Raw genomic sequence first — 27,732 nt, forward strand, 5'->3', positions numbered from 1 at the left:
AGAGTGGCATAAGGCAATGCGCAACTTTCAGATTAAAAAACTCACATGGTCATACTGCCCGGGACATGCAGGAGTTAAGGGAAATGAGCGAGCTGACAGACTTGCTGGTAACGCAACACCAACGAGCGGCCTACATCTAGGAAAATCGGAAATCCTCAGAAAAGTCAAAGAATATCAAAAAGAACAGGTACAAGGCCATCACACCAACGATCGCCTCAAAGAAATAAATGCAGAGAGAGGGAGCGGCCGTAAGTCTAACATGAAAGGTAAAGCACGATGCTTTGCAAATCAAACAAATATCGGCATCATTTCCAAACCAACATTGCGCAAATTTCTTCAAAACGGAACAGAGTCTCTGTGGGCTTTTCCAAATACAATAGACTGAGCAACACACTAGACGCCACGTTCTTGGCATCACAGATCTTTTCCCATCCCTCTTGCGGCCAATCACTGGCAGCCTCTGCGCGTGTGTGTATGTGTGTGTTTGTGTATATGCATGGGTCTGTTTTTTTGAGTGCGTTTGTACATGCGTGAGAGTGTAAGTGTACACAAGTGTCAGGAGAGTTCTGTGCATGTGTGTGTGTGTGTGTGTGTGTGAGGGGGGGGGGAGGTGGGGGTGCAGGGAGGAAGTGGGGTAGATGATGAGGTATGTGAGTGCATGCATGCCTACACTGTGGGAGCAACAGGTTATTGGAACGTATATATTATATCTTTGTATATATGTGTGTGGGGTTGGGGGTGGGAGATATGGGCGTGTGTGTGTGTGTGTGTGCTTGTACAAGTAAGCGTTTATCTGTGTGTGTGTGTGTGTGTGTGTGTGTGTGTGTGTGTCTGTGCGTGTTTGTGTGTCTAGGTGTGTGTGTGTGTGTGGTGTGTGTGTGTGTGTGTGTGTGTGTGTCGTGGAAGCTGTGATACATAGACTAGAAATGAGTGTGTGGAGGAGGAGGGTAGAGGAGGTGCAGGGTAATGTGTGTGTGTGTGTGTGTGTGTGTGTGTGTGTGTGTGTTGGACCTCATGTACGTTTATATGTATTTGACTGTGCTTTCATATCTGTGAAACTGCGTGTTTGGTGCATATCTGTTATGCATGTGTGGGTGTATGTGTGAATGTGTGTCTTCATGTCTTACATTTATTTGCTTATTTATCATCATTGTTGTCTTATTTTTCTAATTATTTATTTATTATTATTATTATTATTTTATTATTTTCATTACTACTACTTTATATATATATATATCATAATTATTTATTTATTTATTTATGTAAGCTTATCTATCTATATATATTTTTTTCTCAAGGCCTGACTAAGCGCGTTGGGTTACGCTGCTGGTCAGGCAGCTGCTTGGCAGATGTGGTGTAGCGTATATGGATTTGTCCGAACGCAGTGACGCCTCCCTGAGCTACTGAAACTGAAACTCTCCACCTCCTCTCTCCCCCCCTCCCTCGCTCATCTCTTTCATACATACATACACACTGGCGTGCGTATGTGCGTGTGAAGCAGAACAAAAAGGTACGTGGGTCGTACCGATTGCTCAGCGGGTCACCTCACTTGACACTGGATTGTAGCTGATGGCCCTCTCTCCCACAGTGCACACTTCACGCTGGTGGATGTCGCTGATAGCACTGCGTGAGGGGACGTGAGGTAGGCAGAGAAAGGAAGGAAAGAGACGTCCAGGGACAGGAAAGAGATTGTTTAAATGATGGGGAACGGGGGAAGAGAGAGAGAGAGAGAGAGAGAGAGAGAGAGAGAGAGAGAGAGAGAGAGAGACTTATTTCAGAGATTAATGTATAAGCAAAATAATACAAGGCATAAGCATGATGGTCATAATATATACAGTGAAAAGAAATATACACATCAAACCATAAGAATTTTGTTGTTCTGCGAGAATCTGAGATGAGGGTGGAGGTGGGCATGAAATGATTTTTTTTCCTGGGGTGGAAGATGGGAGAGACTATGCACATAATGTATACACATACATACACATACCAACACACACATATATGTTCTGTCCTAAAAATAAACAAGACATCGCATGTGCAAGGAGGTGATGAAATGAATATAAAGAGAGTTTTACAAGCAACCTTCTTAAAATACATGCAGATAGTAGTAATATCAACAGATAAGCAAGATAACAAACATTGTGACATAAGATGGCACAGGTTGCTGGTTTTTTTTTTTTTTTTTTTGTTTTTTGTTTTGTTTGTTTGTTTGTTTGTTTTTTGGTCTTTTTTTGGAAGGTGGTTGTGCAATCGTCTCTAGCTCTTGCAAAAGTTCCACAGAAATGCACCTGAGTAAACCAAGCTAAATTTCAACAGATCAATCCTTGGAATTGGGATATAGACTTTTGGGGGTGTTTCTGGACGGATATATAGGAACTCTTTTAAATTGTTGGTGCATTCCCTGCCATAATGGTGTGCGTATGTGTATGCGTGCGTCTATGAATCAGATTCCGAATCAGAATCAATTTTTATTGTCAATTAAATCTTAACAAGGTTTATAAGACACACATACGCAGTTACACACACCACACACATTAAATCAACAATAGACAAGACAAAAATAGACGAGAAATTGATTTAATTCTCCGTTCGGTGACGTTTCTGGTAGCAGAGATACACAAACTTTCCAAATATGACAAGTTTCGTCTTCCAGTATGAACTGACTGGCTTTAATAGTAGTTGGAAGGTATTTCTGCTGAATTTCATGAATGCATTATTCTCTAATTTCTCTGTCCAGTTCGCAGTTATCTAAGAAATGATATTCATCTTAAATTCTTTGACGTCGTTAGAACAGTCTCATTTGTTTTGAAATGTTAAAATATCTACCCTTTCGAGATCACGACAAAATATTCTTACTTTGCACAATGACCATTTTTTAATGTCCTTCAAGTACATAAACTTCGGTTCTTCACTTTAAGTAATCTTATAACAAATGTGTAATTTTGATTCATTTCCAGATTTGTTGCCCTTCCAAACTGAAATATTCTAATTTATTCATGACTCTCTCTCTCTCTCTCTCTCTTTCTCAGTGTATTAACACACGCTCTGTCTGTCTGTCTGTCTTTCTCTATTTGTGTGTGTGTGTGCTTGCGAACGCGCTAGGTCTTGGGAGAGAGGGAGAGAGACAGACAGACAGACAGACAGAGTGTGTGTTAATATACTGACACTTTAATATGATTAATCATGAGGTCCTAATGAAATGAGTGAACACTTCAATATGTCATTCCCTCCTCCGCCTCTGACCGCCCATTCCCCCACACCTGTTGTGACGTCACGTCGAAAAAAGCTCTATTGGGGACTTTTTAACACAAAATATGCAGACCTAATTTTGCAGCTCTTGAAATATACATTTCTTGACGCTGTAAAATAGAATTCCATGCAAAATTACAATGCAACACGCAGGACTTTAATAAAACAAAGTGGCTGTCTTACAAGTCATTGATTCTAGATGTTTCTTAAATGAATGAATTCGAATTGCAACAATATTAAGCGAATGCCTTAAAGGGTTATTCACGTATTATGCGATGTCTGACAAATGCGTATTTTGTTATTTTTATGTTGGGTAATTATTCAAGTTTAAATACTTATTAGTAATTGTTCTTTCCTTCTTTCTTTCTTCCACTGAAGCAATAATCATTGCTTGTGTGTTAACGGCGAAATTATCATACAGTGATATGTGTGAATTAAGCAAAATACTGTTAATACGACACTGAATGCAAGGTTAAAAAAAGGGAAGAAAGGGGAAAAAAAGAAGCTCGATTGGGGCCTTGCCCTACACGGACATAGCTCTAAACCGATCAAATTCGTATTCGGAGTGCTGATCACCGATAAACATGGTGTGGACAAGAGGACTGTTTCATGATGATCTATACGTAAGCCTTGTTTTCTCATATTCTGCTCTGAACTGAACTGAACTGCTCAGATGTGGCAACAAAATTTAGCCGCGAAGAACTTTCAGATGAACATTTGCAATATATATACCACAGTGCATGAAAAGGCGTGACAGAGAAGAGTGGAAGGGAAAAAAAATAAAGAAGACGAAGAAGAAAAATAGGGAAAGTGAATAACTAAAGCGACCGATCGATTTACAGCATGCATGTGAACAAATGCATTTATATATTTATCAATCGGTTTTTATTATCAACAATTTTGTACACCATGTTGAATGGAAGTTGGATGATGTTTGCTGAAGATTATACAGATCTTCTCTCTTTTGAATGCATATATGTTTCCTATCAATATCATATGGCAGGATGCGACCTTGACCTTTCATTTCTCATTCTGAATTTCACACTGTACCCATAACCAGTCACAAGACAAGGTTTGATTAAAATTGGATGAAAGACACGATTTCTATCAAGCTTTTTCAATTTTGCCAAATAATCACCTTGACCTTTGACATCTCACCCTGCTTAACATATCGTCTTATAGGGGGTGACTTTAAAGGTCATATTAATTCCTACCATCTTGACAACTTTGGTTCCTATGCTACATGTAGTTGCCTAGAAATGCCAACGTTTACGTTTAACCCTCCCCCATCCCCCTCCACACACACACCTGTCCTTCCTGGGAGTTAACAAGGCCAAAAGTCAACATATGCGCATTTGGTACAACAAAAGAAGAATGCTCACATGTAATAGCAACATCTCTCACAACTGAATTAAAAGAAAAAAAATGATAATCATTCAGAAGTTTACACTGACGGCTCAGTTCTCGATGATGGCAGTGCTGGGTCTGGTTTTGTGATTCCTCGCCTAAAATCCGAAAAATCTTATCATTTAAGAAAAGGAAGTCCATTTTTACACCAGAGTTGGTGGCCATCCTAACGGCCTAACATGTTGATTTTCATTGGATACCGTCACATACAGCAAGAAGGGGAGCCAAGAATTATACAGGTAGCATAAAAACATACTGCCTGTTGCCATACAATTAAATAAATTTGTATTGTAACAGTGGGTTTAGTCTTTCAGTTTGCGTCCCAAAAATTGCTTTGTTCACAATCCCAAAAGACAATGAACTGTACTACACTTTCCTTTCTTTTGACCCCATAATTGAAAGAAAATGCTCGAAGCAGAAAATCATTTTATCATCTTTACTTTAAACCATCATGTTTTTTTCTGTGCATATTCACAAAATATTTTCTTTTCTTAAGTCAACATTTTGTTGAACAACCCGTTCCCATTTCATACAAAATTGAGGAAGTTTGCCTTTTTTCAATCCTGGTTCCTTTTAGATTCATCGGTAGTAACTATTTTAAGTTTGTTGTCGCAAGCGAAAGTGTAGAGAAGTTATTTTAATATACTCTGTCCACAGTTTTACAGGAACAAGGAAACATCTAACTGCAAAACAAGGTAGAATTCATAATTGCTCTTCAATGGCGATAGTGCAGTCGCTAATATGAGTCGTTCTGAGTGAGCGTGCCTACTGAACTGGAAATCATGAAGACATCATCTGAAGACTTGACATGAACAGACCACTCGGCATTCAAGTGGAAGGGAAACAGAGACCGAGGTTTCATATCATCGGGACATGAATACAATTTTCCCTCACTGCACTGGTGGACAAAGATGAGGATGGTAACGATGTGATGGTGATCCAGTTTTGGTTTGACATTCATGACATCCATTTCACATTCTCCACTATGATGTTCCTTCACTCAACGCCCTCCAAAGCAACCCTCCGTCCCGAACTCCTCCCCCGTCTTTCCAGTCTTCAAGCATCAACGTCAACCTGCCTCATAGCTTTGCCTTGTACGAACCACGTGTCATGTTTCGGTTCTTTTTTCAAGTCTAGCTGGCTTCGTTTCCTGGCCAAGTGTGCTGTGGTGTGCTGGTTTGCAGAGGTTGCAGTAGTGACGATGACTGCATGTTTGCTGTCAGGAGTAATGACAGTGTTCCAGGTATTTCACTTTGCGGGGTCACGTGACGGATACGCTGCGATGGGGGACGGATACTTCGCTGTTTTCTTGTCAACACGATAAACCGTGTCCCGTGTGTAGCATGCACTTAGTGTGTGTGTGTGTTTGTTTGTTTGTTTGTTTGTTTGTGTGTGTGTGTGTGTGCGATGACACAGGAAATGATTGATGAGCGCTTAAAGGTTGCTCTCTGTCGGCTCTAGCCAGGAAGAGAGCCTGTTGTGCAAATGACTCCGAGTTTGTTAAGTGCTGAGAGCTTGGTCTCTGACATGGGATAAGCGCAACAGACCTATAAGTATCCATGTCAATCGATTAATGTTGATTGGGTAGCAATATGTATTTATTTGAACAATTTTCTGTTTCAGTTTTCTTCTTCTTGTTGTTTCTCTATTTCCTATTCATTGTCCTTCTTTCTTGTAGATAAAGAAACTGTCACATGGATAACCAGCAGTAGTCTAACAGATAAAATTATTTATGATATATATATATATGCAAATGTGCCTGTGTGCTGGAACGCAACGAAAATAAGCGTAATGCATTACATTTTGTTTTCGTCGCCAACACACACACGCACGATTTCCAAACTCACTCTTGGTGACGCGACGTTCGTTGTCCTCAGAGGAGCGGTCACTGGCCTCGTCCTTGTGGTCAGAGCTGGGTCCAGTGGAGGAGCCCAGCTTGTGGCAAACCTCAAACGCTTGTCCGATCGTCCGCACGATCCGCATGGCCTGGCTCTGCACACAAAACGAATAGTCCTGGTTTTCACGAGTGGAAATGAAGAGGGGCAAAGAAAAGAAGAACCGTTCACCAATCAACAAGCACTGATACAAACAACTGACTGTCGCTTACCGCTTCTCGTCAGTTCTGAAGCAGTCGTGTTTCTTATTTCGCCCAGATTGAAAGTGCTTGTTTGTTGTGGGTTACAGCGTTGGATTTTTAATCGGAGGGTCCCGGGTTCGAATCTCGGTGACGAAGCCTATTGGGTAAAGGGTGCAGATTTTTCCTATCTCCCTGGTCAACATAATTATATGCAAACTTGCTAGTGCCTGAAACCCCTTCGTGTGTATACGCACGCAGATGATCAAATACGCACGTTAAAGATCCTGTAATCCATGTCAGCTTTCGGTTGGTTATAGAAACAAGAACATACCCAGCATGCAAACCCATGAAAAAGGGGTATGGCTGCCTACAAGGGGGGTAAATAAACAAATCGGTCATACACGTAAAATTTTACATGTCTGTCTAAGTGTGTATGTGTGCGTGCCTGAAATCTGATTTGAATGACATAGGAAACGAATGGTGAGCACCCAGTGGCAGCCGTCAGTCAGCTCTACCCAGGCAGGCAGCCTGTTGTGCAAATGACCCCATGTTTGGTTTGTAAAGCGCTTAGAGCTTGGTCTCTGACCGAGGATAAGTGCTATATAAGTATCCATATCAATCAATTAAATGAGTGGAGTTTAACGACCTTTCAGCTTTTGTTTTGCTTTTTTGGTTCAGTTGCTGTGGTGGTTCCTTTGTTTTGTTTTGTCTGCCTTTTATTTACAAGCATGATAAAATGCCGCATAAAAACAAACAAACAAGCACACAAATAAACAACACATAAACAAACAAAAAATGTTTTGGGAAGTGGTCAGTTGTGGTCAGCAATGGTCAGAATAGGTCAGCAATGGTCAGCAGTAGCCAGTAGTGGTTAGTTAATAGGCCAAGTTCTGTCAAAAAGTCCAATTGTACTCATTCACAAAAGAAATGCGATTTTTCGTTTTCGTTTCATTCAGTTGGTTTTAAACGCATTCCATTTTTTGGTCATTAAATCACAGTGACAATCAAATTCACTGCCACACTCTGGCACACAGGCAGACTTTCAGAAAGAAGGGGCGGTCACCAACAAAAGTTTCTTGGCAGCTGGCTACAGGGCAGATCAGTAACGAGTGTGTCCGCCACTGGCATCAATAACGACATGAACCCCGACAGGCATCGAGCGCACAAAACCGTTTACTGCTGCTCTCGGAATGTTGTTCCAAGCCACTTGAAGACTGTGCAGCAACTAGGCCACTGTTGCCGGCCTTGGGCGGATCTGGTTGACCTGTTGTTGAAGATCCCAGAAATGTTCAGTTGGGTTTAAATCAGGGCTGAGAGCAGGCCAGACCACTGCGCTGATTCCATGCAGCTGCAGGAATGTATGTGCCTCGCAGTGTGTGCCCGGGCATTGTATTGCTGGAGAATCTGATTTTAGTACTGCTGGAAGTGTGGCAAAACATGAGGACGAAGCATCTGTTCAACAAACCGCTCAGCATTCACACCATTTCCTCTTCCGATGCCAATAATCAGGAAAAAACAACAACACTGGTCCCAGACGTGGATCAAGACCAATGCAACCCGACAGCATCACACTTGGACCAATCCAAGGGTTTCTTTCAAGCACAGTCTTCAGCATGCCGTTCACTCGCCAATAAAGCTGAATTCGCCCGTCAGTATTGTCAATACTTTCTTCCTTTCTTTCTTTTACGTTCGACAGCTTCACAGTCAGGGTCGAAGTCCGAGGGATGCCACAAACTTGGACGTCCGGCGAAGATCGGAAACCGTCCCCCAGAGCTTGGTGTTGAGGTCCGCATCCCCAGGTCAGGACTGCTGCCGCATCTTCTCATACAGGGGGCAGTCTTGGAGAATATGGGATGGGGTCTGGTCAGCCTGGCCGCAATCACATAGGGATGTGGCTGCCACTCCAATCCTTTCCAGGTGTGCTCGGAGGCCGCAGTGTCCTGTGCGAAGGCGATAGATGGTGGTCTGATGTCTCCTCTCCAGTGTCCTGATGGGATCCTGGTGCGCCTGGTAGCCTCCGTTCAGAGTGACCCAGCCTCTTCGGAATCTGCTGCGGAGGAGAGTTTTTGCTTCCTCATACGTGGCAGGAACGGTCGGCTGTGTGAGCTGGCTTCCTTCCTTAGCAAGGTGGTCTGCACGCTCCTTGCCTGGGAGGCCTACATGGGCAGGCACCCACTGGAGGGTTGTTGGGGCTGTTTGGGTAAGGGTTGCGAGGGAGGCCTTGAGGGACTGGATCAGTGGATCAGGGGAGTCAAGGGCCTGGAGTGTGGACATGGAGTCAGTGACGATGGAGATGCTGCCAAGGGGCTTTCCACAGGAGGAGAGGAATTCTGCTGCTGTTTTGATGGCCAGGACTTCAGCTCTGAAATGGGAACAGAGCTTTCCTCCAGGGAGTGCGATGCTGCTGTGCTCTCCATCGGGAAATCTGACGTAGACACCACTGCCTCCGTTGTGTGTGGTTTCCTCCGCTGATCCATCGGTGTATACATGCGTCCAGGAGCTGGCTGGGTAGGACTCCTCTATCATGGCCAGAGTCAGGATCTTGAGAGTAGCTGGTTGCTGGTCTTTCGTGGTGATGCCATGAACTCTGAGGCTGATGGTGGCCTCTATCTCTTGGTCGAGCCTCCAGTCAGGCAAGGCAAGGTCAGCGCAAGACTCCCCTTTTGCCGCCAGAACATCGCTGTGCTGTGTGCTCTGAGTGCCTTATACTGGTGGTTGAGGCTTTGACGTTTGAGACGGTTCTTGGTGGGCTGCTCCAGTCTGTGGTGTAGGTGATGTGAGGGCAGTCTTCTGAGCTTCTCGCCCTGCATCAGGACTTTCAGGTCGCGTCTTCTCTCCAGGGGCTCGACGTTAGCAGTTTTCTCCATGTCATGGATCAGCGTGGACCTCATGGCTCCAAGTATGAGGCATAGTCCCATGTTTTGGACTTTTGTCGAGCTGGCTCTTGTTGGTCTTGGAGGCTGTGCCCCACGAGGTTGAGGCGTACTCCATGGTGGGTCTGACCGCTCCCGTATAAACCCAGGCGAGAAGCCTGCTGTCTGCTCCCCAAGTCGTCCCGGCCAGCTTCTTCAGCAGGGCTAGCTTGCGGATGCCTCTCCTCTCCATCTCCTCAATCTGGGACCTCCAGGTCAGGCGGGTGTCCAACCTGACGCCAAGGAATGTTGGTGTATCCGTCTGGGGCAAGACCTGTCCCCGGAGCTTCAGCTTGACTTGCTCGCTGGCGGTGGAGAGAGAGAAGGGTGTTGCGTTGGTTTTTGTGGTGTTGAACTCAAGACCCCAGTCGTCTGTCCATGTGGCGATATTGCTGACGACTTCCTGAAGCCGGTAGGAGGCCGTGCTGGTGTGTTCAGCAGATGTCCATACTGCCAGGTCGTCTGCATGCACACTGTTGGAGACGTGCTTCGTGATGTTGTCTGTGATGTCGCTGATATACAACCGAAACAATGTTGGGGAAAGCACTCCTCCATGGGGGACACCCTCACGCAGCTTGATCTTTCTGCTGTGGAAGCCATCTAGTTTGACCCTTGCGGTCCTGCCGAAGAGGTAGTGATGGATCCACATGTACATCCTGCAACGTACGCCGGCTTGGAGAAGTTTCAGGATGATGCCCTCCTTCCACACTTTGCCAAACGCTCTCGACAGGTCAAAAACACGGCCAGTGTCTTCTTCTTCTCCTGAAAAGAGTTTTCGATGTCCTGGACGAGGAGGGCTGATTGGTCTGTAGCTGTGGGGGTCCTTCTTGTTCTTTCCCTTCTTTGAGATCGGGATGATCTCTGCCTCTTTCCAGATGGAAGGCACAACTCCTGCTGTCCAGCTGTGATAGAAGATCTGAAGCAGCACTGTTCTGGATGCTGGTCCCAGGTGCTTCAGCATGTCGCCAGTGACGCCATCAGGCCCCGGAGCTTTCTTGGGCTTCAGCTTGCGAATGCCTTGCTTCAGCTCCTTCATCGTAAAAGGTTCGCTTGTACAGCTGTCATCTATGCCATGTCGGTCTGATGTCATAAGTTTCGTGGTTTCCTCTCGTACCTGCTTGATGCGCTGTCTGGGCATGTGGATCGTACTCTCCTCTCGGTACAGTTCCGCAAAGGTGTTGGCTGCGGCCTTTTCTGTTTTCAGCTGGTTGTCCTGCTCGATGACGGTCTTGCCTCTGCTGGGGTTGTCATCGTTCAGTTTCTTTGTCAGCTTCCAGAGCCCCTACATGTCTGTCTCCATGTTCAGGGAGGCTGTCGTCTTACCAACTCTTGTGTGCTGCTTCCAGCTTTTCCTTTATGAACGCAGCTTTCGCTCTGTTGTGTGTCTCTACATTCTCGTCAGTGGGGGAGCTCTCCATCGTGTCCCTGGTTTCACTGAGGGTCTTGTGCTGGGTGTCAAGCTCAGGTGTTGGGAAGGGGCGGTAGTGCCTGCGTTTGCCTCGTGGAATAGCTGCCTGCCCCGCATCCCAGTCGTCGCGCTGGGACTATACGGCGTAGGGGCGCGTCCCCCAGGTGGCGGATGGGGGAGCCCTCCCTTTGGGGGTTGCACCAAATGATATGGAATAAGGTGCCGTGGGCCCACATAGTCTAGGAGAAGGACAACTCTGATTTCAAACCCAGGCAGATGGAGTCTGGTAGCCTCAGCAGGCAGTCCATCCAAGAGAAGAAAAACTCCTAAGAGAAAACCCGGCCAACTGCAAACCGTTACCAGAACAGGAGATCACCGAAGACGGCGCCACAGTGGCTTCTCTAACGGGCGTGATCCTATGAAAAACGGCTTTGCACGCACTCTACGACACATAGCTACGCAGACAACGCTAGACCGATGTGGTGTCGTCTTCCTGGACCGTGGCCAGGGGGAGACGGTGCCGGGCCCTCAGCCTCAAAGGGGCCCATCCACAACTATCGACCTCGGACGCGATGCTTCTCAGACTCTTCGGGGAGAAGAGATTGGAGCACGTGGGCAAGCAGCACTTCGGATCATCCACTGGAATGCTTTTTCATAAGAGGTTACGAGTTGTTCAGACAAAACCGAGAGAACAACATCCCGGCGGCGGAGACCCAGAGCTCTGGTGAAGTTGATCTCGACACAGAATTTCTGGGAGTCAAGTTGGTGTTGCCAGGCACGTCAGTGAAAGTCCTCCTCAATGTCTACTCACCTACAAACCAAATACAGCTCGACTCCATCCTCGTTGACTCCCACAGCTGGATCATCACAGGAGACTTTAACAGCCACTCACCTAGCTGGGGCTACCAAGATCTCAACAAGAAGGGAGCAGATGTGGAAAACTGGGCAATCAGCTACCAGCCGATCCTCATCAACACAGAAGATCCACCTACGTGCTACTCACGAGCATGGAGGACCACAAGCACTCCTGACCTGGCCTTCGCGACAGACGACATCCATAGCATTGCCCAAAGGGAGGTGTCGCCCCAGCTTGGAGGCAGCGACCACAGGCCAGTGATCATCACAGTACAGAGGGAGTTTGAAACCCATCCCACCAGGCTCCCGGCAAGCTGGAATTACAAGAAAGCAAACTGGGACCTGTTCAAGCACGAGGCAGACAAGAGGACTTCTGCGCTGACACTGTCGCACCACGACATCAACAAAAACGCCAACATTTTTAACAAGGCAGTATTGTCAATACAAAAGCGACTTTCATCTGTAAACAGAATGCTTCTCCACTGCCGTTGAGTCCACTGCTGGTAGTCTCGTGCAAACTGCAGTCTGGCCATTCTGTGACGTCTGGCAAGGATGGGTTCACTGGCTGGGAAAGACAAGTCTCATTGTATTGCGGAAGTGCCAGGTTTACGTTTTTGGTCATTATTAAATCGTATTCTGTTCATACGAGCATGTCCGGAAAAAAATCGTGTTTCTTTTGTGGATAAGTATACTTCACGACCGTCACAAAGTAACACAGTCTAAACAGTTAGTGGTCAGTCGTGGCCAGCAGTGGTAAGCTGGCGAGTGTTGGCCTGGTGGTAACGCGTCCGCCTTGGAAGCGAAAGAATCTGAGTGTACTGGTTCGAATCCCACAGTCGCCGATATTTTCCCCCTCCACTAGTCCTGGAGTGGCTTTCTGGACGCTAGTCATTCGGATGAGACGATTAACTGATGTCCCGTGTGCAGCAAAGAATTAGCGCACGTAAAAGTACCCACGGCAACAAAAGGGTTGTCCCTGGCAAAATTTTTTAGAAAAATCTACCGCAATAGGAAAACAAATAAAATTGCACAACAAAAAACAAACAGGAAAAAAATGGGTGGTGCTCTCCCTTGGGAGAGTTTAACGACCTATTGGCGCCTACCAATTTTACAATTACTTCTATTGGAGTTTAACGACCTATTGGAATTTTTTTTTATGTGACGTTGCTACTTATATACTGTCTGTTATGGCTTCACGTTAGAAACCCCTCTTGGTAAGCCAAGATGGCAGTAATTTCTAGCATTTACAAAATTAATAAAAGACCAGTCTTAAAAATTCAACCATCATTATACATACAAATCATATCAATAAATTATGTGCGATTCCAGCTGTCTCCTAGTACTATAATCTTCTAACCTTCACATTCTATTAAAAATCTATTAGCCGAAATGACAACATTTGGTGAGTCGCTAACGTGTTGTTCGCAGTATTTTATTTTTCACAACTTCCAAACTTATCATTAATATCGCTAGAAACTCTGAGTTTCGACCTTTCCAGTGATATATTAAACATACACCAAGTGCAGTTTATCCGAGAGAAATCGGCCGCTAAACTTTTTGTAGAAACACATTTTCCCGCGTAAATTGTCACAACCTAGCCAAATCTAAACTTCGTCTAATCCTTATTTTAAGCACAACGATGAAGAATTTAGTTACACAGTTTCGATCGCAACCGTCAAAAGCATGCGATTATTAATATGAAAAGTTGTAAAACCGTATAAGTAAAATCGAAATCGCGAAGTTCCTTCATCGATAGTTATTTACAGATGATAAATAGCGGAAGGAAGGAAGCCATTTCCGTGTATCCGTCAGTAGTTTAGGATATTCGACTATTATTCGGCTAATACTACCATGACAAGAGGTAAACGTATACGACTAGAAAGCTTAGTTAATGTAGATTTTGAGAGTATATTTTGTTTTACACTAGATCATAAGATTTGGAACAGCGAAGGGGATTTAGATCGAATGACTGGATAAATTTAGGAAAGATCCACCCCAGCGATCACGAAATATTGCTTTTCTGATAAACCAGACTTACTTACTATATCTTAATGAGAACGCGGAAGAGCTTACAAATTTTGAATGGTATCCAAAGTTTCTTTATAAAAACAGATATTTTAAGGAAATCATACGAAATAATTGTGGATTTGGGATAACCCTGTTAGTCTAATGGGAATGGACAGGAGTTAGTTCCCGTTCTTGCATTGCAACGCTAACGTTTCGTTTTTTGTCTACCTGTTACACAACAAATCCTAAAACAGTTTGTATTTACAATATATCTTTTTCCAATCTAAATCAGAGAACCAGTTTTGTACATATTGGTCTTTAAAACATTGGTGTACCTTATTTTTGAACCAAGCATGTGGAATGGAGGGATGAGGTTGCTGTTCCACAAACCACTCAAACGAATAATTATTATCCAGAGCAGTATTATTGAAGGATAGCAGCGGTGATTAATACTTATTTTTACTGGTGTAACGGTGTAAAAAAGGATACATGGTGCAAGAGTTTGTTCTGGTTTGTATCACTGACATGTTTAAACCAAAATTTTAACATGATACTTTTTGCTTGTATTTCTAAAGAGCACTGACCCACCTCTCCGTATACCACACAACACGGGGTGGATTTGTTTAGTTTCAAAGTAATCTTATAAAAACGTATTTGTAACTTTGATGCTAGATTTGACATATCAGGGCACCATACTTCACACCCATATAGTAATATTGGTACAATCATTTTATCAAATAGTTCGATTTTTATATCTAATGGCACGTAATTTCCTAGCAATTTCTTAACAGAAGAAACATAGCCCTTGATGCTTTGCTGTCAATGTCGTTTTGTGGAACAGTAAATCTATTGTAATTTAAATAAATACTCAAATTCTGAAAGTGGAAAACAACTTCATTATTCCTTCCATTGTATGAGAATTTTGGAATGTTTCGTACTTCACCGCTAGAAGAAACGACAACTTTTGTTTCAGCAACATTTGTCTTTTAACCCCAGTTTTCGCAATAAAGAAACATCGCATCTAATCTTTCTGCACACACTGTAGTATCATCTGTATACAGCAACAAAAAACATTTTAAGCATTATACCATGTTCGTATTCTCCCCAACCAAGATCTCCAGCTTCATTTTTGAGACCAGGTACACCACTCATTCTCTCAGCTACACACGACTGTAAACCAATTATGTTAACCACAAAAACCTTGACGGATACCTTTGTAACATAGAAAACATTCACAGTATTGGTTCCCTATTTCAACATATGATTCTGCTTTGTCTTACTTATCTTTTATTATTGTTAATATTACACCATTTGCTCCAGAGTTCAGAAGTTTTTGCCACTAGAATGCTCGGTTTCCATAGTCGAAAGTTTTTTCATAATAAATAAACTGCCAATATAGTTTCTTTTTCTTTGACAGAAAATAATCAACGATACAATGAAGGGTAAAGATATGGTCTATAGTTCAATGTCCCGCGCGAAATCCGGTCTGTTCGTATCCAATCGTTGAGTTAGCTTTGAAAAAAACCCACCTGCTATCAAGAAGACTCGTGAAAAGTAATGCCTCTTAAGTTGCTTGGATCATCGTCATTTCCTTTTTGCTTATATATGGGTTTAGTTTCACCAATAACACCAATAACTTAACCCACTCGTCCAGAGTTTTACCACAGAAATGAACCAAATCAAATGTCTTAGCATATAATGATAACATTTTGTCACTTGTGGCTTTCATTAATTCATTCATACTCGTAATTGCCCACAAGATTTTTTAGTCTTTGTTTATGTATGGCTTTTTTCACTTCATCTGTACATGTTGTGTCGAGTACGATACTCTCATTGTTCTTATGTGGGTTAACTGTTGTGTTTGTTATCCCTTAATCTGTTGTACAATTCATTTTTTTTAATGTTCTTTTAAAAAAAAATCGCAAGAAATGTTGGATACCTTATCTTCGTTGTTCTTTGTCTTTGTTCCGTTGATGACTTTCCAGTAAGCTTTTGGATAGGAGATTTTGAGAGCTGGGGTATTGTTTTCAATTTTGGTTCTGTAAATTCTAAACTGCTTGTTTATTTCTTTTTTATATGACTTAATAGCCCTTTGTTTCACTTTCGGTAAACAACAGATTATTTCCCAAGGTATCGGTTCTTTGCTGTGGAAAAGTGCTTCCGTTTTTCTTCACATTCCTGATTAAAACAGGGGTACTGTTGTTCTGATTAAAACAGGGGTATTGTTGTTCTGATTAAAACAGGGGTATTGTTGTCCTGATTAAACCAGGGGTACTGTTGTTCTGATTAAAACAGGGGTATTGTTGTTCTGATTAAAACAGGGGTACTGTTGTTCTGATTAAACCAGGGGTACTGTTGTTCTGATTAAACCAGGGGTACTGTTGTTCTGATTAAAACAGGGGTATTGTTGTTCTGATTAAACCAGGGGTACTGTTGTTCTGATTAAACCAGGGGTATTGTTGTCCTGATTAAACCAGGGGTATTGTTGTCCTGATTAAACCAGGGGTATTGTCGTTATAAATCGTCACTGGCAAAAAATTTCCAACTGGCGACGAATCTGGAATGCCAGGACTGAAACTGAAACCGGCTCAAGGCTCGGCTTATATCAGAGATTGACATTAGCTTACAGGTGGGCCAACAGCAAAGTGAGAGCTGTATGGTCAATGGCTTCTCCACTGCGTTAGGAGGAAGTCGTTTACAGCTCAGTCAATTGTGAAGGACTATGACTCTCAAACTAGGAGGCAAGATTGCACTGGCTCTAAGTGCTGCAACTATGGGGACCAGACCAGAATGATGTCTTTTGGGAACCATCCCAACACTGACTGTCCTAAACGGGGCTGTAACTTGGGCAAGACACTCTTATCCATGATCAAATTCTAGTCCAGATATCAAGTCGGGACAGCAGTTGCCTCTTCAGCTGTCCTGATGGCCTTTGTTATCATACATACTTACATACAAACATGACTACATACATACAGTTTTAATACAAAACAAGAACCGTTCAAGCGACGGCAATGGATGACCACTTCAAAGATAATGTACCATCGTTCATTGGGGCATTATCGGTTTATACCTATGCACAAAACTTTCCATGGCACATGCCTCTCCAAATCCGTGAGTTAATACTTTAACTCAGAGAAATTCAAGAGGTTTGTTTCTTTTTTTTGGGTTTTGATGTGGACACTTGATTCATATTCGCACCGAAACGAATATTACAAGAAAGTTGAAAAGTACATTTCTAACTTTCGCTTCTTCAAACAGGTGACAGGTACAGGACATGAAGCCCACACCGGAATGCTCTTTCTTCAGCTTGCTCACACGATGAATACGGAGTGACGAACCCAGAGAAATGCGGGCACTATCGTAGCTTTAGGAGCAATCCTTTCTCCGTCCACATACAAATGGCGTCGGAGTGCGGCAGATTTTCTCTCTGGTATTATCTCCGCAACTTGATGTCCATCTCATCCGTTCTTCCCTTACTGATTTGATCTCATGAAGCACACACACACACACACATACATACTCGCGCATGTGCGCACAAAGACACGCACGCACACACACACACACGAATGCATCAGGGAATGGAATACACATACATATTAAAAAGTGTGTGTGTGTGTGTGTGTGGAGAGAGAGAGAGAGAGAGAGTGCCAATGGCAAAGTTTTCAATGTCCATTCAGCGTTACAACGCCCTTCATACAAGGGGGTGATAAAGAACAAGAAATACTTGTGAACACATCTCAAAATAGTCTGCATGGTCACTATAAACACAGACACGCACGCGTGAGTTCAATCAAATATAAATTCGGTCACGCAGCACCAAGCCGTAACCATTTCGCTTGCAGGAGATTGTCTTTTATACGAAAAGCTTCCTGAATTTCCTCTGTAACCCATGGGGGCTTAGGATTGTGATTCATTCTTTTAGTTATCAATGAAGGGTGTTCTGTTATAAATATATGTGAATGGTTGAAATGCTTCATCAGGGTCATTGATCCGGTACACGTATGACGGAGATGACAATGGTGAATCGAAAAGAAATAATTCTTCATCAAAGTTAGCAAAAAATCTGTCAGTTACAATTTTATGTCCAAGCTACAGGATTTTGGTGCCCTCTCTGAACCAGATAAGACAGACAAGTAAAATGATCACTACATTCTGAGGTGAGCATACTTCAATATTTTATTTTGTGCTGACATAAATGTGGTCAATTATAGTTTCAGAGGTGGGGGTAATTCGGGTTGCTGTTTCAATGAGCTGAGTAAGGCCAAAACTGTCATATATTTGAGTCCATCGTTTGTTGGGTTTCAACAGATGTATGTGGAATTTACCAAAAATGATTATTTCATCTGCGTGAAGAGAAACATCTTCCATCATTGCATTAAATCTATCGAACCAGTCTACATGTTCAGAGGGGTTGTATGTCACAATGTGTGAGAAATCGTGGGAAGTCCCCCTTATTTTTATCAAAAATATTTCTTTTATCATCGGAGTTGGATTCCTGTCTTTTCCCCATGCAAATCTAAGAGAAAAATGGGAGATAAAAAGAAGTAAGAAATAGGGAAAACGATAACGACGATCATGATAATAACATCGGCGTTAGCGAAGACATCAACAATAGACGGTGAAGAAAAAGTGTTACTGTATGTGTATGTCAGTGGGTGAGTGAGTGAGTGGGTTGTTTCGTTCGTCATTTATCAGATGGATTCCCCCGTTTCCTCGACGAAGGCGGCAGTACGTCGCTGGTCCTCCAGTTCTCCGTAGAGCTTCCGGGCCGCTGGGATTGGGTCGGGCCAGGTTTTCTCTCGGATCGCTTGGTGGAGCGGCCAGGACTGCAGCAGATGTTCTGTTGTCTGGCTGCCTGTTCTGCAGGGACACTGCTCTGTGTCGCCGATACGGAGTTTCGTGTATAGGTGGTGTTTCAGGCGGTTGTGGCCTGTCCTGGCCTGAAAATGGCTACCTGCTCTCGACGAGTCAGCAGGTAGTACGGGTCTGCTCTGTTGTGGCATGGATGCTGCTGCTTCTGCTTGTTCTGCAGCTTGGCCTTAAAGATGGTCCTGGATTCAGAGTAGTTGGTAGACCTGTCCATCTGCTCTTTCGTAGTGCCTTCCTTTGCCAGGGAGTCAGCAGTCTCGTTGCCAAGCACGTTGCAGTGGGAGGGAATTCACTGTAGGGTAGAGATCGTTGAGTTCTGGATTGGCGGGCGTCAGTCAGGAAGACAACGTTGTGGCTGGCGTAGGGGCTGACCTCGATGTGGGCTGCTGCTATTTTTAAGGCTTCTGCTTCGGCTCTGTAATTGGTGGAGTACAGGCTGGTAGCGAGGCAGATCTTTTCTTCTCTGCCTCCTGGATACTGAACATAGACTCCTGCCTCGCCGTTCCGAATGGCATCTGTCGCAGAGCCGTCAGTGTTGACATGAGTCCAGAACTCTTTGGGGAACTGGGTGTGGATGTGTTCAAGGGCGAGGGACTTTCTTTCAGGGCCGCTTAGGGAATATTCAGGGCCAACACCAGGGATGCTGCACTGGATGAGGGGAGGGGTTCCTTCGCTCCAGGCAGGGACGGCAAGACACCGGGGTATCACTTTGGGGGCATGGTCAAGGACATCCTGATGTTGCCGTTCTAGGATCCTGCTCTGGTGTATGAAGCTCCCTCTCTCTTCATCCGTCCTTTTGTTGGCTGGGACAGTCTGTCCTTCATGGGGTGGCCTTGCAACCTCTTGAACTTGGCAGCCTGGGTCAGGAGTTTGGCGTCTCTGTGGTCTTTAAGGGGCTGGAGCTCTGTGGTGGTTTATACACATTGCCTGAATTCGTTATTTGTTATTTATTCCGATGCTGAATTTGAGGTCGATGCATTGCAGTAACCCATTTTACGTGAAATGCAATAATTAGTTGTGTTTCAGTGTCATTACTATTGATGTCTACGCTAACGCCATTGTTATTATCATTATCGTCGTTGTCGTTGCCCCCCTTTTTTCTCTTTTCTCTCTCTCTCATTTTTCTCTCAGATTTGCACTGGGAAACGACAAGAAACCAACTCCAATGATAAATGAAATATTTTTGATAAAAATAAGGGGAATATCCCACGATTTCTCACACATTGTGAGAAATCGTCCCCCCCCCTCCAACGCCACCCCCGCCACCCATCCCCTCCCCCCAAAAGCCACGTAACAGACCAAAGAGGTCAGTCGGCAAGCGACTGAAAAACACTCTCGGTAAAAATTGAAAATAATCAGATACTAATAAAAAACAACAACAACAACAACCGAACTTGATTATCAAATATATAAACCTGACAATCAAAATCACAAATCAGTGTGATGAAACACCATCAAAGTGAAAGCAAACATGCAACAGGACTGTAACAATCCGTACTGAAGAAATACGAAAATATATACAAATAAAGCAACTATATATACGTAAACACAGTAATTGGGTAAACAATATACTGCCGGTATGGAAGTCGAATATAAACTCTAATCAAAAGTTCAACCAAATACAATTGGCCTTCTGATCTGATGTACAATATGTCATCTATGTCTTTGTGCACGGCAACATGCAGCACACAAGCTTTCTCTTTTACACGTGCAAACATTCGCATGTGCTCAGACACGTGCGCGCGCACACATACATACACACGCGCGCTCGTCAATGTATCATGAAGTTACTGAGTATACACAACGCTAAATGATTTACTATAATCATGTTACATCTTGTTTCAAAACAGGATCTTATCTAAAAGTGCGACGGCTTAGCATGTGGGATGTCATTATATTAAGTAAAGAAATGATTCATGTCACCTTGGAAGGGCTGTGTACTGAGCAATGTGTTGGGATCTGGGGGAACATTTGGGGCCACTGAGTGTTCGCTAACAAAGTGCTGGAACTGGACTGCCTCTCTATGTTGGGGTAGGTTGTTCTGTTCACAGGAGGGTAAGTGGGGCATACGCCAGAGGGCTGAGCGTGGTGATGGCTCAAAGGGGGGTAATGCTCCATGGGTTGTACAGAAGGAGAGACGGGTCCATCACCAGGACCGTGACCAGAGCTACTGACGCTGAGGGAGATGGAAAGCAGCAGCACGTGCACAGCTGTCACCATTGTGCAGGAGCAGGAGCTACACGCGAAGCCTGCTGCCAGCCCACAGCGGTGTCAAAGGGGGCGTGGGGGTCATACGGATTCATATGATCTGGACGATGAATATTGGCGGCACGAGGAGCAAAGCCCGGTGTATCATACCGAGTAGTGGGGACACCAGAAACTGCCTGTGCATTACTAAGACCCAGTCTGTACCGAACGTTTGCCCGTCGTGATCTGTGACACGATAACTCGCATGCACGGTTGTATTAAGTCGTATATTCTCGACCCAGATTTATATCCTCGTGAAACAAAAGCACCATGTTGCAAACCATCTGATAAGTCACTTTCTATTGGAAGTCTGGAGTACGAGGAGTCAACCAACCAGTAATTATAGTTCTCTTTACATCTGCAGAAAGCTGAACAGCCCCCTAAAAGCTTGGGCGAGTATTGTTCTGATACATTATTAGTTTGGGAGCACCAGATATAGCAAAACATCAGTGTTGTCTATAAAGGAAATAACAGTTGAACTGCATGCTGTCGAGAAATTTCGGTCAGTAGGAATAATATTATCATTTAAATTGTGTCTTCCCTTAGCTGGTATTAATGAACTGAATGTATTTTTTGCATGTGGAAAAACCTGACCACACAGCTTAACTCCCTCCCACCGTTCAACAGGCACACGTCCAGAGGGACAGTCATTCACACCCACGTGAATGATCAGAGCTTTTGAATTTGTTGTGGCGTTCTTGCTGAGACAGCTAGCGTTCAAGGTCTAGGGTACACATTCTTGGAAAACAAGTTTCTGCATGTTGTAGGAACGCAGAGTCAGTTTCTTCGGATCCAAATGTTTTAGGATGGAATCACGCTCGTTTACTGAAACATAATTTAATGTTTCAAACGGAGAGCGTTTTTGGTAAATGTTATCAGAATCAGCAGCAGAAGACTTGTCATGCTCCTTTTTTCAGCTGATCCAGATAGTGGTTCGTCACGGGAATGGAGTACGTGGTAGCGATGTCCTCGTTTTTAGAATGGTCAGACTGTAGAGGAGGTTCCTTCAGGTCGGAGGGACGTGTTCGGGCGTCACGGGGTTCCACGGGAATTCTACCTGGATGATCAGGCTGGACAGCAGTGACACGACACAGTGGAGGCAGGGGTAGCACATGTTGGAACCATGGTCCTTTGAGGGTGATTCAGAATTTTCTTTTCTTCTCTGTATGTAGCCCAAGCCTGGCTGAACTAGGTTTGGAAAGCCACTGGACAAAGAATTCGATGTCGTGGTAACTTTAGCTGTGTACTGCTTGCGGTCCATGGCTGGGTCGTTTTCGATGACACGTGTGTTTCAGCAAGGGCTAGCGATCTTGCTCTCATACTCTTCAGTTCTGATTTTATATCTCCTAACTGGGATTGAAGAGACTATCTTTTGTCAGGAAACCGATAGCTGCTTTAATCCCAGTTACTATCACTTCCAGGTCCTTTATTTTTGTCGATAGATGATTAATTTTTGTGTTCACAAAATTTTGACAACAAGAAACAGTTTCAACTCAGCCTCAGTCACATAACGTGTCTCCACACAACCTTTCTCTGGTACCCCTCTCTCTTAGTTTGATCTTGTTACTGAAGACCTAATGAGAAAGTGTTTTACATACTGCTCCAAAACTATGTGAACTAGATCCAATGCCCACGAAGTTTCTGTTCCAACACTTAGACCCTCTTCTGCCTGCCATTACCCGTATCATGAATGAATCTCAGATTTCTGGTGTCTTTCCTACTGAATGTAACCAGCTGGGTGCCAGAGAATTTTGTATAAAAAAATTAAAGTGCTGGCATTTTGAGGATTCGGGGGTAATAAGTCACAAAAAATTCGAGCACAAAAGGGCAATGGGCGATGCAGAAAGAAAATGAGTGTAGATTCTGCTTCTGGGCTTTTTTCCCCCCAATTTGGTTGAATGGAGATCTGTTCAGGCATGTAAAGACAATATAATAATTTTTTTGTGCAACCAAAAAGTCTATTTCCACATCTACATAATGACATCCATAAAGAAAAGAAACAAAACACAGCTAGAAAAAGCATGCCTTTTGTCAGATTATACCTGTAGAAGAAATTAAAACAGGCAATAAGTTTATAAAAACAAATCACAGCTCGTACAGACATGTAAGTGAACCACTGTCCCAACAATGACAAAGTTGGTTTTACCAACGTAAATGGTCAATCACGGTCTCAGAAACTGAGCTGGCAAGCTTTTTGACAGTTGAGAGCGTTCGCAAGTGAGAGGGTAACGTTCTTTGATGACGTTCACTTCTTTCAAGTTGCACGTGGGCCGACTGACTTGCCTGCTGTGCTCTGCAGTTGGCTTGCCACCTCTTCAAAAAAGTCACGTCCAGTGGATCAACCCTGCGTTTCGTGAAAATCGTGGAGCATTGGTGGTTGTTGATTTCCTACAGTCTGTAGTGAAATGTGAGAACACTGGTTACCAAGAGCTACGCACACTTTATGACCTCTGGCTGGCATTGAACCTATCGTCTTTTATCACTCCTCTCCCTCTCCTCCCATTCTTCCAACGCTGCAGTCATAGCCACTTGTTCAAAAACGCTGCCCGATTGGATGGACGGACTGAACTACCATCAAATGGGCTGTCAGTTTCATCACTGTCGTTGTCAATCACCTTCGTGTTCAAACCAATCATCAGACAAGAGAGATCCTTCTCCATTGTGAAAGCTGTCCATATCACAAGCAGAGCGTTCAGAATTATATAAATCTGCTGACTGTGACTATTTGCTTTACTGGACACAGTTTTGAATGCCTTTTTTTGCACACGTATTACAAGCACTGCCCTGAACTAGTTTCGATCTCATCTCTGAGAGAAAGCTCTGTAAACGGAATTAGATCTTCCGAATCCACTCTTAATTTCGGCGGTCCCCAAGGCTCTGTGCTGGACCCCAATGCTTTTCAAACTCAACACCACTCCACCCACACCTTCCATTGACACTTATTCCTTCCATCAATTTATACTGATGACACTAAACTTAAATAGTCTCATTCCCCTCCAAATTATGAACATCTGACTGTGTCACAGAAGTGAAAAACCTGATGACAGAAAACAAACTGAACTAAACGATAAGACTGAAGCCCTCAGACTCCTTCCTCCATCAGTAGATGCCACTTCCCTGCCTTCCACTGTCGATCCTCGGAAACTCTTCTACCTCATTCTCTGATCATGTCCGTGACCTTGTCTTTTTCTTCAATAAAGATCTTTCCATGCAGTATCACATCAGCAAAACCTGTCAAACGAACGACTTTGAACTCAGAAGAAGCAGCTCCATTCGCCATTTCCTCTCACTTGACACAACCAGAACACTAGTCAGTTCATGCATACCATCTAGATTAGACTATTGCAACTCTCTTGTCCTCAAACACTCCTCAGACCACTACAGCAGGTACAAAACTCCGCCGACAAACTGATTTATAAAACAAAAGATCCTCACACAGCGCACACCTTCTAAAAGAGTTGCACTGGTTACCAATATAGCAAAGAATCAAATACAAAGCCACCTGTCTCTGCCACCATGTCAAATCTTTGAAATCTATGTACCCTCCCGTTCTCTTCGCTGTGCTGCCGATGATAGAACCTTCCGCGTCCCAAAATACAAAAAGACAAAAGCACGGTGGTCGAGCCTTTTCATCATCTGCTGTTCAAATATGGAACTCTTCGCCTCACCACGTCCGACACCCCCCCTTACTGTCTTCCTTTAGATCTAACCTCAAGACTTTCCTCTTCCAGCAGCATTTCCTCTAGACCCTCTCATTCATAAAGTAGTCAGTTGATTGTGTAAGTATATTTGTAACGCTGTATTGAGTGTGCGTCTAATGTATGTATGTATGTATGTATGTATGTATATGTATGTATTATACTACGAGTTTGTATGCACATATACATGTTTGTTGTGCATGATTGTGAGTTGAGGACTGAGTGTGCGTGTGTGTGGACTGCGAAGCGCTTTGTGCAATGAGGAAAACGCTGAAAAATGTCCAGTTATTATTATTAATATCATTATTATTATATTTAGTCCAAAATTCTTCTGTATCCGTGTTTGTTTTTATTTCCGATTTACATTTGTTGCCTTTTTATGTACTATTCCTCGCTCCCCCCCAATCCCCAATATTCCTTATGACACTGGTGAAACAGGCCAAATCTTACCCTGGCCAGAGTTTACGCCCGTAAGAACTGGCCTAGGCCAGAGTTTACCCCCGAAGAACTGACCTGGGCTACATCATACCCGGGGTATAGTTTGGCCTAGGCCAGTTTATATCCTCTGGGCCATTTCTTATCCCCTCTCTTTTTTCTGAAAAACATTGATATTTGAATAGTGCCAATATTAACAACATTAGAATGAAGGATATGTAAACTGCGAGGAATATATTTCACACAATATTTATTACCAATGGGATTTTATTCAAAACTGGAAAGTAATCAATGAACTTGTTGCTTGGATAAAACTGTTGTCTTATTTGCAATTCAGATTTTCGATATGTAACACCTGTTTAATTGATATTATTTTTGAACATGAAGTTCGCTCCTAGAGACGTTCCGTCGCTCTGATGTACAGTGATTGCTTTTGATGAATTATGATTAGTAATCTTGAGTTGGAAATAGAAAGAGGGAGACGTAGTGGCACACCACGAGAGTTGCTTGCGTTTATGCAAGGTTTGTAATACGGCTGTTACGGCTGGTACCAGAGAAATGTTGTGTGGAGACAGGTTATGTGACTGAGGCCGAGTTGAAACTGTTTCCTGTTGTCAAAATTTTGTGAACACAAAAATTAATCATCTATCGACAAAAATAAAGGACCTGGAAGTGACAATAACTGGGATTTTACGGCTATTTTATAATGGAATGCACAAAGTAGAATGACCTCGAAACAAGCATGTGCATGAAAAATATTTGTCTACGAAGTCGGTTTTCATTTTTTCATTTTTTTGTTTGTTTGCTTGTTGTTCATAGGAAGCAGATGTAATTTGTTAGTTATAAGTACGTTTGCCAAATTTGCACATTCAAATGCTAATTGTTATTTGAAACATATTTGTGTTTTCTTATTAAGTTATAGTGTTGAGTATTTGAATGTCTTCTTTTGGACGTAAAGTATCATTTGATAGCAGTCCTCCATAAGCAATTGGAGTGAAAGGTTAAATAAAACTTTAAACTATAATGGTTTAGATAATGAGCATGGAAGAAAGAAGAAACTGAGAAGAGAAACAAGAAGAAAGAGAGCGTATTGAAGAAAGGTAAAGAACACACACACACAAACGCGCGCGCGCGCGCGCACGCACACTCCCTTTATTGTGTATATAAACCTCTTATTCACGCTCCATGAAATGATGGTTTAGCGGTTTATTTTGCAGATAATTTGGGGGGTCAGCTTTATGTTCCCCCAGGTTTATGTTCCCCAAAATTTTCCTTCAGCCAGCTAGAAGTTCTTACAAGACTGTATTCCCCCAGGTCTATGTTCCCACGGGTCTATGTTCCCCTAAATTTACGTTTTCTTGGTCTTTGTTCCCCCCGGTCTTTGTTCTCCCAGTCTATACTCCCCCAGGTCGATGTTCCCCAAAAAACGTTTTTGGTACGTCCATGTTCCCTCAGGTCTGTATCCCCCGAAGACTATGTTCGCCATATGTTTGTGTAATCACATATATACTTCAGGGTGCTTGTCAGCGGTGGTCAGCAGCAGTCAGTGGTCAGCAGTCAGTAGTGGCCAGCGGTGCTCAGTGGTCCATAATGGTCGGCGGTGGTCATCAGTCAGTGGTGGACAGTGGTGGTCTGTGGCAGTCAGTAGTGGTTAGTAGTGGTCAGTCATGCTCACCGGTAGTCAGTAGTATGTAGTGGTCAGTGGTCGTCAACAGTGGTCAGTGATCTGTAGTGGTCAGTGGTGGTAAGCGGTGGTCAGTAGTTCTCCGCGGTTACTGGTGGTCAATGGTGGTCAGTAGTGGTCCGTATATAGTGGCCAGTGGTTCTCAGTGGTGGTAAGTGGTGGTCAATGGTGCACTGTGATTGTGGTCAGCAGTAGTCAGTGGCAGTCAGCGGTCAGTTGTCAGTGATGGGCAACGGTGGTTATTGGTGGACAGTGATGTCAATGGTTTACAGAAGTCAGTGGTCGGTGGTGGTCAGCAGTGGTCAGTGCTGGGCAGCTGTGGTCAGTTGTCAGAAGTTGTCAGTGGTCAGTAGTGGTCAGAGGTCAATGGTCATAAGTGATCAGTATATAGTAGTCAGTGGTCGGTCAGCGGTAAGCGTTTAAGCGATCAGCACTGCTAGTGGTAAGTGGTGGTCAGCTGTCAGTAGGGGTCAGTGGTGGTCAGCATTGGTCAGTGTTCAGCAGTGATCAGCAGTTGTCATCAGTGGTCAATAATGGTCAGTGGTCAGTATATGGTGGCCAGCAGTGGTCAGTTGTGGTCAGTTATGGTTAGCGGTGGTAAGTGATCAGGAGTAGTCAGAGCTCAGTTGTGGGCAGCAGTGGGCAGAGGCCAGTGGGCAGCAGTAGTCAGTGGTCTGTAGTAGTAAGTGCTGGTCACTGGGTAGTGGTTGTCTGTGATCAGCAGTGGTAAGTCATGGTCAGGAATGGTCAACAGTATGGTGGAATCCTGCTAAAACGTTCCATTACTGCATTCAAAGTGATGCAAGCTGAACTCTGATAGTGGTCAGTAGTGGTCATGCAGCGGCCAAACACCTTCAAAGATATTATGCACAGATGTGACA

General features: G+C 43.7%; 1 protein-coding gene across 5 annotated transcripts in view; it reads right to left on the reverse strand.

Moving 5' to 3' along the window:
• Positions 1–27,732, reverse strand: part of LOC143289820 (carboxyl-terminal PDZ ligand of neuronal nitric oxide synthase protein-like) — a 418,763-nt gene that overhangs the window by 60,377 nt on the left and 330,654 nt on the right. For all 5 annotated transcript variants that reach the window (XM_076598986.1, XM_076598991.1, XM_076598989.1 and 2 more), the window contains one exon: positions 6,504–6,648. In XM_076598986.1, coding sequence (XP_076455101.1) covers positions 6,504–6,648 — 145 coding nt within the window. The remainder of the gene's footprint in view (positions 1–6,503; positions 6,649–27,732) is intronic.

Source organism: Babylonia areolata, chromosome 14 (genome assembly GCF_041734735.1).
Source record: "Babylonia areolata isolate BAREFJ2019XMU chromosome 14, ASM4173473v1, whole genome shotgun sequence".
NCBI lineage: Eukaryota > Metazoa > Mollusca > Gastropoda > Neogastropoda > Buccinidae > Babylonia > Babylonia areolata.